Source organism: Chaetodon auriga, chromosome 16 (genome assembly GCF_051107435.1).
Source record: "Chaetodon auriga isolate fChaAug3 chromosome 16, fChaAug3.hap1, whole genome shotgun sequence".
NCBI classification, from domain to species: domain Eukaryota; kingdom Metazoa; phylum Chordata; class Actinopteri; order Chaetodontiformes; family Chaetodontidae; genus Chaetodon; species Chaetodon auriga.
Window position 1 is genome coordinate 6,268,280 of NC_135089.1, and position 17,557 is coordinate 6,285,836.

Here is a 17,557-nt window from a genome sequence, read left to right on the forward strand (position 1 = left end):
TCACTGCCCTCCAGTGGTCGAAGGCAGGAAATGCAACATTACATTAAATTTGTCAATTTCAAGTCTTGTTTAGGCAAGTAGCTTGACTAATGGAAAGACTGTTAGATGATCCTGTTTGTTTTCTAAATCTACAACTGCACATTCTCCAGTGGAAATAAAACAGATCATTATACTCACTATTCATATTCACATGAAAAGATATTCATATAGTAGCAAGGTCTATGTTTCTGTATTAACAACACGCTGATATCAAATAACGTAAGCCCCTGCATTAGTAATACAGTCAAACATTATGGAATAAATACTGTCACAATTGTGATTGTGGACAGATTATTAGGAACGTTGCAGTCCCTTTTGTTTCGAAAGTTTTCACTGGTAGTTTTATGAGGTGTCCTAGTTTCTCATTGTGACCACTGGAGGGCAGTGAACACTAATGATTGTAAACATACCCAAGTCAAAGTCAGTGCTAATATCGTTCTCATATCATCCAATGTAGTCATTAGCATGACTTAACAGTAACAGTAGTATTTTTCATGCTGAATGAATGGTATAATAGTCTATCTGCTAAACATGTTTACATGATAGCATACTAACTTCCTGTGAATATTTTCAAAATAAAAATTTCTATATTCACTTTTTTAAGTTACTTTTTTTTTTTTTTTTTTTTTTTTTCCCAGTGATACATGATTTTCAGTCTCAGTCTCAAGCATCTGATTCTGAGTCATACACTCACAGCTATGCATGGTTCCAGATATAAACACTTATCACTGGCTTGGTTTTATTACGGGAATTTATTCACTTTCAATATGACTTAAAAGGAGTTGTTCTGTTCATCACTGTGAGGCGTTCATGGCTCATTTGGATTAATTTTGAGTTATCCAATGACAACGGCAGTGAAGGAGTTTTACAATAGAGATCTCTTTATTATAGTGCATTTATCAGATGTTACAAGATGGGTTTAAAAAAGCGTAAAAGGTAATTAAGAAATACATATGCACATACCTTGTCATTTGTACAGAAACAATCTTGAAAATTAAAGCTTCACGTCTGAACAAGAGTAGGTGGATGATGTCAAGTTAAAATACATTTTCTTACATATTATTTACATTTGTATTTCTTGCTGTATACCAGATCTTGTCACTTGTCCTACGAACCCTACAGATGTTTAGCAAATACCATAACAAACAGATAAAGAAAGCCCAAAAGAAGAGTCAATCAGTTACTCAAACTTTTCAAGAAAACACCTACATGTCCAGTTCACAAAACACAAAAAGGGGAAAATGATTTTTCCTTCAGGGGTCAGTGTGATATTATGACCTTAGAGTCATCTTCACGCTGTAAGGGGTGTGCACAGTTCAAGATTGGTTTCCTGTTAATTGCAGAAGCCTTTGGGATCAATGGATGTGTGGGAAACTGTTGTTAGTGGGTTAACTGGTGCAACTTTCTTACCTGTACATTTTAACTGTCTGCTGGTATAGAGCAATGGGATGGGTTCTTTGTAAATGCTGATGTCACTGTCTTCACATGGGCCTGTGATGTGCAAGCTGATGAGGTTGTGCAAATGGCATCGGAGGGACAATAAATCCAGGGGAAGCGCCCTGGCTGCATGCAGGAAAAACACCATAAAGCCTGACACACTGAGGAAGCATTTACAGCGCAGGTTCATACAGTAGGCCAGAGCACACACTCCCAATTCAACTGTACCGTCTATCACAGCGCTGACAATTTGTTCAAGAGCATGTGTCCTCTGAAAAATAAAAAATAAAAAAAAAAACACAGGAGGCGGCGACCTCACAATCTACAGGCAAATCCAAAACTGAACCAAACACAACGAGCCCTTTTCCAAATCCAACCAATTGGTCCCAAAAGCCTTTTAATCAAGAGACTACACACCTGGAACGTCAGCTAATGCTTAAGGTAACCAGGTCATGTGTAAATCAACATAAGGGGGAAAAAAAAAACAAACTAGACCCTAACAGAAAGAACTACATACAAGAGAGCATAAGACTATGAGTAAATAAAAGGCTACTGTGCAAGCAACTCTAAAAAGGCCTCACTGTTCTTGTGGACTCGATGTAGTTGAAACTCACAGCATCCCAAAGATACACACCTCCACACAATATAAACACAAATCACTTGTCTTTCTAGACCCGGTCATGACTTTTTAATGTAAAACAAGTCGCCATGTAAATAAATATCAGGGTCACAGCCATGAGAGGGCAAACTTCCAGAGGGGGGACTGAACTGAATTCAAAACTGAAGAACTTGCTCAACAAATGGGGAAACTTGTCGACAGGAACAGATGCTGAACAGGACACGATCTGACCATGAACAGGACCTACACTATAGAGACTTGCCAATTCAACTACAAATCTAAAGAATTCGACTGAGAGAGAATCAAAAATGATCCAGTGTTCACTGAAGCAGTAAAAACTGAAATGACCAAAAACCATTAATTGTCGAAAGAATATGAACTGATCTGGGATGTCACTTTATTGTATCAAGCAAGACATGGGTTACATTGTACGGCTTCTCAGGGTGAATGAACCATTATCAAAAAGGCCTTAATGTCATGAGCAGATGTACAAACGGTATTACTGTTTGTTGTTCTTGACAGATGACACACAGGACTCAACACCCTGTGTCACTCTTTGCTTTGTGGAGACCAGTGCCTTTGGATGTGCTTACATTGGAGGGATGAGGTGCTTGAGAGTTAACTGTGTTCAAGGCACAGCAGGGCTGCTCCCACTCAGCTCACACACACATTCATTCATCCAAAAATACTCATCCAAACACACCCATACAGTACACAGATGCAGGGGAGCACTGGCCAAAAGTCCAAGACATCAGATGAAAAGAGGAGAGGAGAGAATCAGACCAGGACCAGTGGAGCCTCCCATCACACTGCAGACAGATGACAGACTGGAGGCGGAGTGATGGATCATTTAGCATTCTTTAGGTTGTTTGAAAGCCAGTCGAGACCCTCGTAGAGACCATCACCACTAGTGGCGCACGTGGCCTGGATATACCAGGTACGATTGCGCAGAGAGTGCAAGCTCAACTTGTCTGTGATCTCAGCTGCATTCATGGCATTGGGCAGGTCCTGAAAGAGCAGAAAACACAACATTTAATTACCAAGAAGAAGAAGAAAAATAGCACATAACACTCCCTTTCAGCTTTGCACAGATTGCTTTTTTTTATTGTGACTTGACAACTGACAAAACTGATCTGCATCAGTGTTCTTATTCACCATTTTAAAATTGTAATAATGCAACTCCTTAAAAATGTTTACTAACAATGTAAATTAAACATGCACAAGCCTATAAAGACAGTCTGGGTGTTATACACTGTTGTTCCAGACTAATATTATCTTACTGCTTTGATTCCGATCCGAACAGTCATTTAAATGCTGGATATCGGTTTGATACAGAGTCTCATATTTACTTAAACATTGATTAAATTTGAGTGGTCTTTATCGTCTCCCATAGGAGACATTTGTCTTGGGCACTGAGAGAACACAGCGACAGAGTACACATTCACAATCAAACTACAGTATCACACACAGATCGACACTGACACCACGAACGCTGCACAAATGTATCTGACACAGAAATAAAAGCTGTAGCTTATTAAATACGATGCACCTTATTTTCCAGGACCAACTAGAAATATTCAAGATCATGATTCAAAACTGCTACGTTTATAAGCTTAAATTATTACACACTTTCCCCTCCCTGTCCACTTTTCCAGCCTTTATGCCACACCTGCCTCTGCAATCTGCAATCACATGGTAGTGGGCCAATCCCCTGTTCACAGATCAATGGCCATGCTCTTGCACTTACGATGCTTGTTTTTTTTTTTTTTAAAGACGATGACTCAACTCACCTGTTTGTTGGCAAACACAAGCAGCACGGCTTCCCTCAGCTCATCCTCAGCCAGCATTCGCATCAGCTCATCCTTGGCCTCACCAACACGCTCCCTGTCATTACTGTCCACCACAAAGATAAGGCCTGAAAATGGAAAGGAGGTGAGGTTTGTATGAAGAAGTGGATACAGTGGATAACAACAGGTTTGAAAAGATCTAAAAACATCACAACACCTTGTGTGTTTTGGAAGTAATGCCTCCAGAGTGGCCTGATCTTGTCCTGACCGCCGACATCCCACACTGTAAAACTGATGTTCTTGTATTCTACCGTCTCAACATTAAAACCTGAGGACGACAGGAAAAACAAAGAGATAAAAACGTCTGAGATGTCACAATGCATGGTCTTCTTACCAATGGCAGGACATCAGTCACTATAGGTGTTAAGTTATGGATTTCTCATGACGTTGCAGAATGGGACTCACCGATGGTAGGGATTGTGGTAACAATTTCTCCCAGTTTGAGCTTGTACAGGATGGTGGTCTTTCCAGCGGCATCCAGTCCGACCATCAAGATCCTCATTTCTTTTTTGCCAAACAATTTAGAAAACAAGGATTGAAAAGCCCCCATCTTGGCTCACCTGTCGAAGGACAAACAATATTGAGTGGTCAGGTCTCTAAAATGCCGATAACACACGGTAAACGACGACAGAAAGGTTATCAAAGTGTTAAAGTTCCACCTTTGCAGCGGTTGTTGTCTTGATCAGAGCATCTTCCGATACAGAGTGCAATCCAATATGCATATTTACCTAAATGCTGATTGAATGCATCTGGCACATTGACGTAACAGCCACGCCCTCTTGAATCTGACACAACGTACTTTTCATGAACATCTTGTGAGGTTCTGATTCAAAAGCATTGAGTTTGTACGCTCAAATCGTTGAAGTTCTTCAAATTGGGCCCCTGATACTGATCCTCAGAATCAGCTCAGGGCCATCTCTACTATAAAGCCATTCAAAAACCAAAAACAAAAGGTGTAATCTATGTCTTATTTTATCTTAAATGGTAAATGTATATATGTCTACCTAGAAACTGCCATCAAAGACCAGAGGTCAAGAAACCAGGTCGGATGACAAACGCAGACCTGTATGTGGACCAGATGAACCAGACTTGAGTTTGCCCGGCATCACACCTTGTCTGCCTGAAAGACATTTTTTCCCTGCACTGAGCAGTCAGGTTAAGCTACATAGTTTCTGAACAAGTCTGAGCACAGGGAGCCTTTGCTCGCTGCGCCTCAATGCAGAAATCTCTGGTACCCGTTCCCATACAAATGTTTACCTTCATTACTGGTTTATTAATCATTTAGTCTACAAAAAGTCAACAATAAGAAACAGCTACCACAAAATTTGAAATGTTACATGTCAGAGAGCATGATGTACTTAATGTACAAGGATGTGACAAATGACTTTAGGGCTGCAGGAAAAATTAACTTCATTATCAAGTCAATCTGTCAGTGCTTTTCTCGATTTGTTTGTTTTATGAACCATCGGAAAACAAATGAAAAAATCCCAAATTCCTTAAGGCCAAAGTGATATAGTCAAATAACTTGTTGTCTCAGACCAACAGAATCCAAAGAGGGTTCATTTGCTAAAATGTACAACAAAAAAGCAGCATATTCTCACATTTATGACCCTGCAAATTAACACTTGAAACTGTGCAACATTCAGCAGATTCTGCATCCTTAGTAGTCACATTATGCTGAAAATCAAACAGGATATAAACAACCAGTGTGGTCAGTATATTCCAGAAGTTGTGCTATGGTGCTATAAACGATATGTCTGTTGTGTTTTCCTTAACCTACCACCTGCTGATCCTTCGGTGGGTTTAAGGTTTTTGCACAATGTCTGTTGACAACGAGAGACAACATGTCTGAGCTTGTTATACTCAGCTATGTGCTAAATGTACACATTCACAGTGCAACAGATATAAGCACTGGTGAGGAAAACAGAGCACATTCTTCGAGCTCTGAAACAGCCAGAGTGAGTAACTAAGATGACAACATGTCTTCTGGCAGTGCTGGATTATGGACAACTGCATCTATTGTCAGTGTAGAAATTGATAACACTGCCTTGTGTACAACAGATTTCTGTCTGTAATCGTTGGATGACGACGCAAAATGTCCAGTTGAGAGAAAAAGGCCCTTTTGTTTCAATTTTGAGGGGCTCACACCAAAACCTGTTATTTACCATTTTTGTTTTGGATAGCTAAAAGTTCTCTTGAAATTATACTCCACTGTAGTTGAAGAGAACAGGTAGTTGCTTGGAAATCTAAATCTGGTCCTATTTTTTCTGTGTTCACCTGTTTGCACCTCAGCCTGCTACTGTTGCAATCACGCTGCTCTCGTTAATGACAGCTGGGTCTTTAGTACAGTATTTCAATGCAAAACGAGTAAAAATTTGAGTCTGTTGATGTAAGAAATCTGTTTGCACTAGTAACTGACTCTGTTCTTGCTCCCCGGTTGGCAAAATAGACTAATTGGCTATAAGCTCAGATGATAATGAAGCTGTTATCTCTCCTCCCTCTTATTAGCAAAACATACAATACATTCAGCTGGCAACTTCTCCTTTTTAGCAAGCGTTACAGTCATTTTCATCAGTTAAAATTACTTCAGGTCTCAAGCGGTAGGTAGGTCATGTCACCAAAATAAAATTAGTCTGGTTTGTGTGGTCTCCGCAGCTGGTGTCTGTACTCTGCCAAAGATTGTTTATAAGGTGAAAGAAATATCACTACGTTACAATCACAGTACAACTGCAAGTGGATGGAGTGTTTCTGTAGTTTTAACAACCTCAATTGAGGCCTTAATATGTAAAATTATCCAGTAAATCAAGTTCTGAAACTTTAGAGAAAAGCAGGGAAAGCTGTACAGCTGTTGTAGGGCTGGTTGTGTGAATATTGTCTGTTAGTGTAAATACCATTATGCAGTATTTTAAAAATAACTATACTACAGTATGTGCTTATGACCAGCAGCTGAGGCTGATGATGTCAGATGACCTACAAAGTCACCAATCCACCAGTCTTACAAGGACATTTCCTCAAATTCACTGCACACAGTTACAAAGGGTGGGGAACTACAAGGAGCCTTGTTCAATGTGATTATTTTAACTGCAAGCAGTGCCAGCAAGTTAACATTTTAAAAGCCCACCCAAACATTAACAGGTACAAGATTTCACTAAACTGTAGAGTGCACAGGTAGGGCTGGTGAGTGAAACCCTGACACGAGGCAGGTAACACAATACTTGCATTCAAGTGTAAATGGAATGTAAAATGGTGTGGTAATATAACCAAGCTTGTGTAATTGTCCCACCTGACTCCACCTTGATATTATTATTAAAAATACCTGCCTTAATCAAATGTAACATGGCTCACTGTCATATAATGCACATAATGTATCACAGTGCAATGTGGTGAAATACTGAGGATCCATTTAAGAAGGAGGTTCAGTATGTGGAGGGCCTGCTGTGAAGCATACAGCTTCTGTGGTGCATCTATACGTTGGTTTAACATAACATAGCTCATCACACAGACAGAGTAGATAATAATGTACAGGAAAAAATATGACTTTCAATGATGTTGTAACAGATTTAACACTTATTAGTGAATAAAAGCTCCCAAAGTCTCCAATATTCTGAAAACAAACTGAAGGTAAGATCACCTTGAGGGCAACATTAGTTGTTTTGGTGCAACAAATTTAGCACAAGACCTAGCCGATCTACCCAGGTGCTATCATAACAAAGCTCACAAACAACGCTGCTTCTTCTCTCCACATTATGTTTACAGGTATCCACAATATGCCAAACAAAATCTGTGGGCGGGAAGTAATCGTTTAAAACAGCATATAATATACAACAAATTAATATTAGGGCTTGCTAAATCAATTTAAATTGGGGAAAGATACAAATTAAACGCATCACACTCGATCCTCTGCCATTTCAAGACACTAAGACTGTGAAGGCTGATGTCTATTAACTACAGCGCTCTGACATAACACGGCCAATTATGTGTCGACTGGCACAACCCATCAAACACAATGGAGACACAATACAGAGCCTAGCTCATTTACTAACATCTATTGTATTAACAGACAAAACATGCTCAAGTAAGAAGCCCTGCGAGGTGCATTATACCTTAGGCTACAGAAGAAACAATGAGGCTTATATTGACTGCCAATTACTTTAGAGTTACACAATAAGGTCAGCGATAGAGCAAAATAGACGAGTGGAGCCCTGACATGAGAGAGGTAACTCAATACTTGCAAGCATGGATGATCATGTGAATTAACCAAAAAAAAAAAAAAAGAAGAAGAGAAAACTGGTTCCTTCTGTCCCCTTGAAAACAACCCAGGTCTTCCTACCGTCACCTCAAATCTGGTCTTCCACTGTCAGCAGCATAATCATGTAGTGCTGTTGTGTTGTTAATCAATTAATCATTTAATGCCAAATATTGGCAGTGTTCAGCTTTTATCCGTTTCATATTACAGTAATATTACTGATTGGACAAAGCAAACGATTTGAAGATATGGCCTCTGACTTTACAATACTTAAGACTTTTTTTTCCCACAGCACTTCACTCAGTCATGTAGGGTTGGGTTGGGGTTAGAAAAATGAGGACGTCCTGCTAATTGCTGCTCCTCCTGAGTAGACAGGAATGACAGGTTCTTGTTGACAACGCGACGCAAGGAGTATTAAGGTTTTTGGACATTACCACAGAAAATAGTATTCGAGGTCTGCGATATTATTTTCATGGCGGCTTATTTAAATCAGACGAGATCATTTTTGAAACGGAACTAGAGCTCCGTGCCACGTTACTTCATGGGCTAACGTCATTGACTAAGAGCATTGATCGACAGGTACGGCACCTACCTGCCTTCAGATAGACGCCTGCGATGCTAATAGACATGTGTACTTAGTCAAATAAAATAAAAATCATCTTTTGTTTTGCACTGCCCTAAAGCCATTTGGATTAAGGTCGGTCAGCTGACTCCACTGCCCATAAATCAAAACGCCAGCGTCAACATGTTTAACATTGCATGTTTTAAAGTATATATCCGTTGACGCTTAAGTAACATAACTAAATGAGGTTTAACTGCTAACAAAAGGTAACGGTGAGTTTGCCTATTTGGGTGAGTACCTGCGTTTAAATGCTCTGGTTATTGGCGAGCTAACTTTAGCCATAAAGCAGGAAGAGGAGGTAGCGTTAACCCGAATGGAAACTCGTTAATGTTAGCTAGTTAGCCTTGCTATCTATGTTTTAGGAATCATGGATTATAATGTTAACATTAACTAAAACATGGCTAAGACAAATAACTACGCACAAAGACGACACTTGCGGGTGGATTCGGTGGTTATTATTTAGGAGGAGTTTATATTAAGAGATGAAGTGTTTAAAAACTTCCTAAGCAAACACGGTCGCGCTAAAGTTGAACTGCTAAGGAAACAGCTAATGAAGTGTCCGGCTTCAAGCTTCCACAACTTAAAGCAAAATATAACATTAAAGAAGTTAGCAGGTTATTTATCTCCAACCTTATTTAGATGAAACACATATATATGAAACTCTGATGTTAACTATTTCCAAATAATGATTGTAACGTAAAATTACCTTTACTAATGCTTCTCGACCCTTCGTCACTGGTCCTGCTCAACAGCAAAATGGCGTTTTCCGGCATCGTCGTCTTCTTTATGGTCTTCTTCGTCATCATCAAGCAGTTCTTCTTCTTCTTCTTTGTGTTTATGACGGGAGCAAATATCAAAATGGTACATTAGCGCTACCTAACGGCATGGAGTGCGGTCAGAATTATTAACTTGCAAGCGCGCAGGGTTAAAAGAGAGAAAAATAGAGAGCCTTAACTGTGTTAAACGTCTGAAATTTGAGCCTGTCCCTAGGAAAATATCTGAAGTCACCTTTGGTTTTAGAAAACTTTGATTGGCTTTTTTCACCGTTTTCTGACATTTTGTCGAGCAAATCAAGAAAATAATCTGTGGATAAATGAAAATAATAAATAATCATCTGCACCCTAGCCATGCAGCCGTGGTATGTATTCTTCATTTTCTATCTCCTCGACTTTTGTCGTACTTTGGTCAGCCTTTACCAAACATCCATGCTGAATTTCTATATTGAATCCACTAGATGGGGCTCCATCCATGGTTGGCTTGTTTCTAAGGAACCAATGAAGTTTGGGTGTAGTTTGATTGCAGGAACCGGATATAGTGCCTTTAATAATACACTGTATGTTTGTGTCCTTTAATCTCAGACTTCATGGATCATCCATTTAGCATCGGTAGGGTTCACTTTAATGCTGCGCTTTAATTTGTTTTCATGATTGGTGGATATATACTGCCTAATCACAATAATTATAATGTAATAACTCATATGTCTAAAAAGTAATATGGTGAAGAATACAACCTGTTGGTCAAGGGCACTTCAGAGTGAATGGGCTATTAAGTATAACCTTATGGGGTAAACGTAGGGTCTGGTGGAGCTTCAGACATGAAACCACCATGCTGCTTTTAAAGATGCTGAATATCATTTTCAAGACTACTGATCAACAGAATCACAATTTATGCATCAGTAAAATCTGAGTGGAAAACGCTAGGAGGAGGAGGAGGAGTTGAGATAGACTGACCACAAATAAAAAACCTCTGACATCAAAGAAAAGGAGTTTCCCTGCTTATAAAATGGGCTAGATTTGAGGTTTTGTGTTCAGCGTGTGACCAGGATGGCTGGAGACCTGAACATCCTCGGGATGGGCACTCAGGTGCACTCGAGACTTCGATATTACCGCAGGTAAACCCAGTCATTTTGTAGCTCCAACCACCTGGGTGGCGTTACAGTGGGAGTGAACATACAGTAACAATATCGAGAGAATCCAATAAGGGTGCAGCAAGATGATGATGCCCCCTCCCCCCCACCCCCCCGAACCACTGGGCCTGACGCACTGGATTGAAAGTCTGTGTGCATGTGGGGCCCCTTAAAGAGGTGCGCCGACCAGACGGCAGAGACTTTCTCCGTTGAAGAATCAGCGAGATGAAGAGCAGCGCCAACCCGGCACCATGCGCTCCAGGCTCCCACGGACCGCCTGCCTACTGCGACTCATCGCGCTCTGCATCCTTCTCTCGCACTCTGCAGCTTATTTTGGGTCAGTCGATTTCCCTTTTACTTCTGCCCCTCACATTCATACATTGCATTTGTTGTTCAGAAGAAATCACAACAACCTTTGCAAACTTTAGCCAAATTGCGCACGCGTAATTGTGCACAAACTATAGCAATAAATCGTCATTGTGTATTTCGAAACCTTTTGTCTTTTGCTAATTGTCAAGCTAATTTATTGCAGCAAGCAATACTTATCACCAGTGGTAATTTAAGATGTATCTGAACCAATTTAATCATAATTACGTGGTTATTTTACGCGGTTTTCCTGGATTTGGTGATTACCAATGTTTTTTTTTTCCTGTATATGGATTTCTATTATTTACAGTATTGACATCAATCAAGAAAACTAAAATTATACAATAAATATTCTGACAGAGAAATGAATTTTTTTCAGGTAGCAAGACTGAGTAAACAGCGCAAAACAAACAACAGATTAACTCGCCATTGTCACATATTTAATGGAAGTGATAGAATAATTATTTATTCCATCGTAATAGTGTAGATCTACAGTTTATTTCAAAGTTAGAGAAGTGCATTGCATCTGTCTACGGCTTACTTACAAATGCAACTCACCGTAATTTCTAATGTTTCTCTCCCCTCCTCTAAGGCTGACAGGGCGAGAACCCTTGGTGTTTTTACCAGGTCCGTTTTCCAATGAACCTCCAACAGGCAAGGCCCACCTGAAGCAGTGCGAGCAGATGACTCTGACCAGGCGGCAGAAGAGGCTGTGTCGCAGGGAACCGGGTTTGGCCGAGACGCTGCGGGAGTCGGTGCGCCTCAGCCTCCTGGAGTGTCGGTATCAGTTCAGGAATGAGCGCTGGAACTGCAGTCTGGACGGCCGAGGAAGCCTTTTGAAAAGAGGTACGCCACTCATTCAGTCTTCAACTTTTTAGTTTCAGCACTTCAGTTGACCCGTCATCCAAAGCTGCGAGTGCGCGGTTCAAACTCGCTGCCTCTCCATACGTCTTTATCCTGGTTTCCCCCAAGTGAAACAGTTGCACAGCTGCCCGATTTTTACCTCCACGACTCGCTTAGATGATCTGCGGTGCGTTTACAGAAAAGCATCTGTCCTGTGAAAGTGTCTCTGAGCAAGACACCGAAAGCTTGTGCTGGGCTGATCTGCCTGCATGGCCCTGACGCACCAACATCAGTTTGTCTTACAGAGATTATCTACAGCCAAAGTAGTGAGAGAAGAAATAAAGACTGGAGACAGTAATCAAACATGATTCCTGTCTACCTTTAATGAAATACTAATATAGATTTTTTTATTATTATTATTATTATTGACGGTGCGACCCACAAACCAAATTCAAATATATATTTTCATATAAAATAATGTTAATTATCACAGAAAAAAATTAAATTAATAATAATTGTATTATTATTACAGTGCAAACAAAATATTTTTTGACTATTTACTTTTGTTTGTATTGGTTGTTGCTGTCTTATGATTTTGACCTTTAAAGTAAGACCTGAATCGATCTAAAATGTCCTCACTGATTCTAGAACATGGAAATTAGCTTCAGCTAGTATGTAGCCGTGCTGCATCTGGAAACATTACTAGACTTGGGACTGTGTTCTTCTGGCCAATATAATGCCGAAGCATTTGTGACCATGACACCGGGTGACACTTCCAAACCCTTCAATCTTTCATTTTGTGTCACTTCAGATGTGCTGCACAGTTCCGTCACTTGATTCAGCCCCTGAAAAAAAGTTTCCAAAAGTTGCCTACTTGAATGCTTTTCCCATGACTCGATACAACCATTGATTAGCTCCACTTGGGGAAAAAAAAGCCCATACTAAATCACCGTTTTGCATATATTTCAAGTCCCCTGCAGGCCCGCTGTGCACAGTAAATGCTTAAGGATCTTCCAGGCTTTATGCATATGGATATCAGTGTGTGGGAGAACATGAACAGGTCAGCACGGAGGTAATGAGGGAGTAGAAAGCCAAGAAATGTGGTGCGGTGGAGAGCGCTCAAGCCCTGTGGTTATTTTTATCTCGGGAAAGCGCCCATTCCCAGAGGAAAAGGGTGGCACGATTACCCACTTTCATCTGGGAAAATCCTTCCTAGTCAAAATAATAATTAATTGGATCAAAATACATACTGGTGATGGCTCTGGGCGAAGCAAATAACAGTGCAGAACCAAAAGAAAAGGTCAGAAGAGGAATTATGACACAAGAAAACTTGCAGAATAATGCTGAGGTTGTAGTAAACCATGACGACGTAGTGAGCACTTTGTAAACACTTTGCTTTAAAGGCTTACTCTGTGGTGCAAAAGACATTTTGATGATTGTGAACTATGTATTAATCCCTTAAGATATACATAGCACTCAGAGGACATGTCTTCAATGCCACAAACAGGATTGTATTAAAATCTCTGTAAATTCAGCTTGTTAAATCTGCCTCTCATGTGCATCTGAATTTATCCAACCTCCTCTGGTGTGTTTCACATCTATCCCAGCATTCAAGGAGACTGCCTTCCTACTGGCAGTGTCCTCTGCGGCACTGACCCATGCGCTCGCCAAAGCGTGCAGCTCAGGTCGAATGGAGAGGTGCACGTGTGACGACTCCCCCGGCATCCAGCACCGGGAAGCGTGGCAGTGGGGGGTCTGCGGTGACAACCTGAAATATAGCACCAAGTTCCTCAAGAAGTTCCTCGGCCAGAAGAGGGTCAGCAAGGACCTGAGGGCTCAGGTCGACGCCCACAACATCAACGTTGGAATTCGGGTGAGCGTGAACAAATAAAGCCAAAGGAGGGAAGTCGAAATATTGCATCAAATGTGCCTCAGCGAAATCGCACCCTCGTTCCCTTTATAGTGAGGTTGCCTCCCAAGCCCAAGGCATCAAAAACATGACCTATACCTGAGCCACACTTTGCTCAATTAGTTGGGCTGCAATTTTACATGACAATTATACCTCTGACACACTCCAGCGCCATCAGAGGATGCAGAATTGTAATCCTCACCTGCATATTTTGCACAGTGCCAGCCAAATAAACGCCCCCTTATTTGCTGCCGTCGTTGGCCTTGGTGGATAATACAGAGGCAGAGGGTGAGGCAGTGCAGCAGGGCGACGAGACGGCGGTGGGATCGTTGGAGCCAGGTGTTCTCAGGCATGATAAAGCTTGCTGTGCGGGCCTACAGAAAATTAAAGGTCTCATGTCAGAGAGAACGATTATAACCGTGGCCTCTTTTTAATATACGAGCGAGCATTTTTTTCCACTTACTGGATCACTGTGCTCATCATAAATCCACCTAATGTTCATAACCGCCACTGTGTAGCTCCGAAACAGCAGGCCCCAGGGTCCTGCTCCTGCAGCTCACACCTAGATAGAACCAGAGATGGTGGAGACAAAAAGAATCAACGCCAAACAGGAAGAACTGAGGGCAACTGCCTTATCTCATCTTTGCTCAGTTAAATGTTTTCCTCACTTTACACCAACGTGGTTGAGAGGGACCACGAGCCGCGTTAACAAAAACATGAAATGCCCCCCCATCCCTTGGTAATGGTCCTCTGAAGCCCCTGAGGGGTTCATACCTGCAAAGGGAGGAACTGAGCAGAACTTTTCAACCCACAGGTCCCCTCTGGCCCCATCTGAATGACCTGTCTCTGGCCCCCGCCACGACAGCAGCTCTCAGGCTGAGTGATCGCGCTCTCATCACTGACCACCAAGCCCAGTGAACTATTAACCTAAATCAGGGGCAGCATCGCAAACCGCTGCTACATATTTTTTGGCACTTCCTGCACAGAAATTCTTATCAATGTTTTCCATGAGCAGGCATGTACAAAGAACAGGGTGGAGAGATTCCACCGTCTGCACTGTTTGTCACCTATGCCTCAGGCTTCAGCAAAGAGAGACGGGAGGGAAGCAGACAGAGCTAGTTTCAACACATTGAGCAAAAAAGAAAAAAGATTGCAAGAGCTGTCCAAGTGAGAAATGTGAGGCAAATGAAAAACGACATGCTGAACAGTCCCCCCAACCCACTATGTCAAAAATTTTGACTGAGGTGGGCTAAAGGCACACTATCCGCAGACCACCACCCCTAACCCCCTGCCCACCCTGCAGGAAACTGTCTCACTCTGTCCAGATAGACCTCCCAGATAAGAGGCCAGGTCATGAATCAAACTGAAGGAACTGACATCCCTTTTTTCCCCCCTCTCCTGCTTTTTTTCTCCCATCTCAGGCAGTGAAGAGCGGGCTGAAAACAACCTGCAAGTGTCACGGGGTCTCCGGCTCTTGTGCTGTACGGACTTGCTGGAAGCAGCTGTCTCCTTTCCACGACACCGGGCGGCTGCTGAAGTATCGATATGACACGGCAGTGCGAGTGCTGAGCGTCACCAACGCAGCCACCGGGGAGACGGAGCTCGCGGGCCCCCGTCGCCACGGCCAGAGCCTCCGCACTACTGACCTGGTCTACCTGGAAGAGTCCCCCAGCTTCTGCAGACCCTCCCGCTACTCCTCAGGTACAGGCGGCCGGTCATGTGCCAAAGACACCAGCTGTCAGAGTCTGTGCTGTGGACGTGGTTACAACACCGCCATGCGCCTCACCAGCCTGTCCTGCCACTGCCAGGTACGCTGGTGCTGCCACGTGGAGTGTCAGACATGCGTGAGAGAGGAGGAGGTGTACACCTGCAAAAACGCATAGCAGATGATGACATAGAGGAAACATAAGCAGTGTGCAAAGACCCACAAAAAGCAAAAGAAAGACATGGCTGAACTATAAGCTCCTATATTCACTGAGGGATCTCACATCAGAGCATGTCTTTGCAGATCTGCACTCTGACCCGCATGTTATTTGGGGAGGAACATACACTTGTAACATTATAATATTGCTGTTTATTTGCTAATCGTCGCTGATTTGATATGCAGCAGCTTACTGTAGGTGAGGATGTTTTCAAACTACTCTGCTTTTCTCTCGCTGGATGCACTGAAACGCCACTCTTCTGGGACGGAGGGAAACAAGCTCTTAAAACAGGTACTGGACTGGACTGGATGGCACCAGCAGTACGACGTCAAAGCCCCGTCTGCAGGGGGACCGACAGTGACTTTGTTGTATTGTAATTGCATTGGCCCCTTCCACTTGACTATTTATTGTATCAGTCATTGTGTCTGTTGTCCTGCTGCTTTCCACTTTATCCTTTTTGTAAATGAGTGTCGCCACTGAGGCTAAAATGGCCTTAAAAGGAATCCACCTGTCTGTCTTTCTGTCTGCTGTGTTTGGGTTCATTTCTGATTAAAAAGCACTTAAGTTTAGAGGAAGCTAGAAAATAGAAAATAGATCCACTGGAAGCTTTGAGGGGTGGTTGATGCCACTGATACACATTGTAACTACACGCGTTAACATGGTTATTGTGTGAAGAACCAAGCTGGGTTTCAGTTGCTCTTATGGAAATGTCTATGGAAATCTCTACATGTAGCCTGATGTGTGCTCCACACAACAAAGGGAAATACCCCGGGGTAATTGTAAAGGAAACACCAAACACTGTCTTTGAAAAACAAAGAATGAAAAACACTTGTGGACGTATCAGCCCTCCTCTGGTTTCTCCTCTATTTATAGAAGCGCACACTATGCTACAACTTAAGTTTAAAGTTGCCTGACCGAACCATTTGGTCTTCAAAGTCTAATTTAGCCACATATTTGCTGTAAATGCCTTTGAAGTGGGCTAATCACACTCCTTATTTCCCCAAATTGCTAATCAAAGAAAATCACCATGTTTACTCTCTTATGCTTACATCCAAGACAACGCTTATGTGTCCATGTGTGCAGGTCAGAAGTGCACATCGGACCCAAAGGCTTTATTTTATTGGCCAGTTTATGTTTTGCTTGAGCGATTCTGAGCTGTATATATAATATGAATATAACTCATGTCAGGGCTCCAGGCGTATGACAATGTGGAATCATAATTTTCTACCTCACTTCATCTTTTGGCAAATATCAGTCAGATTTATGAGCTATGCAGAGTTGTGTCCTGTCCTTTGTTTTAAAGATCATACGTTAGATTTTTGTACAGTTCTTTTGAATTTGGGAATATATGTCTCCATATTTCAAAAGCAAATGTGTTTTGTTTTTTTTTAACCTCGCTGCATTACATTCTTATTTAAAATAAATAAGATTAATAAATGGACGTACTTTGTAAGAGCTTTGTGGTCGTTGTGTCTTGCTCAGTTGCTGCAGGCTTTCACCCTCAACCGTGCTCACACACACACACACACACACACACACACACACACACACACAAACGCTCCACACGCAACAGGGAGGCAATACACCTGCCTGAAACTCTTTGCCCTGCATCTATCGGGAAAAAACCACTTCCTGCTGATACCGCCCTGCCCTCCTTTTCATCTGAAAGGCCTGTGGTCTCGCTGCATCACCCTCAACCGCCTGCTAAATGCATGGGGTGGGTGGACGGGTGGGTGGAGGACACGCTTACAGGTGTTGTGCCTCCAGCCAGCGCACCAACCACGATGACAATCATAATAAC

General features: G+C 42.0%; 2 protein-coding genes across 2 annotated transcripts; one reads left to right on the plus strand and one right to left on the minus strand.

Annotated features, from left to right (window-relative positions):
• Positions 1 to 898: 898 nt before the first annotated feature.
• arf2a (ARF GTPase 2a) lies at positions 899 to 9,588 on the minus strand. Its single transcript, XM_076752127.1, has 5 exons — positions 9,517 to 9,588; positions 4,348 to 4,502; positions 4,100 to 4,210; positions 3,886 to 4,010; positions 899 to 3,103 (listed from the first exon to the last, which is right to left on the minus strand). Exons 2-5 carry the CDS (start codon positions 4,490 to 4,492, stop codon positions 2,942 to 2,944), a joined length of 543 nt encoding a protein of 180 aa, XP_076608242.1. The 5' UTR covers positions 4,493 to 4,502; positions 9,517 to 9,588; the 3' UTR covers positions 899 to 2,941.
• Positions 9,589 to 10,314: 726 nt separating this feature from the next.
• Positions 10,315 to 17,163, plus strand: wnt9b (wingless-type MMTV integration site family, member 9B). The gene is made up of 4 exons (XM_076752126.1): positions 10,315 to 11,053; positions 11,675 to 11,928; positions 13,533 to 13,798; positions 15,256 to 17,163. Exons 1-4 carry the CDS (start codon positions 10,968 to 10,970, stop codon positions 15,715 to 15,717), a joined length of 1,068 nt encoding a protein of 355 aa, XP_076608241.1. The 5' UTR covers positions 10,315 to 10,967; the 3' UTR covers positions 15,718 to 17,163.
• Positions 17,164 to 17,557: the final 394 nt, after the last annotated feature.

What these genes read in the sequence shown, in the direction of transcription:
- arf2a (XM_076752127.1), bottom strand. Translation starts at nt 4,492, where the DNA reads ATGGGGGCTTTTCAATCCTTGTTTTCTAAATTGTTTGGCAAAAAAGAA. An exon ending in TTACTTCCAAAACACACAAG is followed by an intron (nt 4,011 to 4,099) that starts GTGTTGTGATGT and finishes TTCCATTTTCAG; the next exon opens with GCCTTATCTTTGTGGTGGAC. An exon ending in TTGTGTTTGCCAACAAACAG is followed by an intron (nt 3,104 to 3,885) that starts GTGAGTTGAGTC and finishes CTGCTCTTTCAG; the next exon opens with GACCTGCCCAATGCCATGAA.
- wnt9b (XM_076752126.1), top strand. Translation starts at nt 10,968, where the DNA reads ATGCGCTCCAGGCTCCCACGGACCGCCTGCCTACTGCGACTCATCGCG. An exon ending in AGGAAGCCTTTTGAAAAGAG is followed by an intron (nt 11,929 to 13,532) that starts GTACGCCACTCA and finishes CATCTATCCCAG; the next exon opens with CATTCAAGGAGACTGCCTTC. An exon ending in ACATCAACGTTGGAATTCGG is followed by an intron (nt 13,799 to 15,255) that starts GTGAGCGTGAAC and finishes CTCCCATCTCAG; the next exon opens with GCAGTGAAGAGCGGGCTGAA.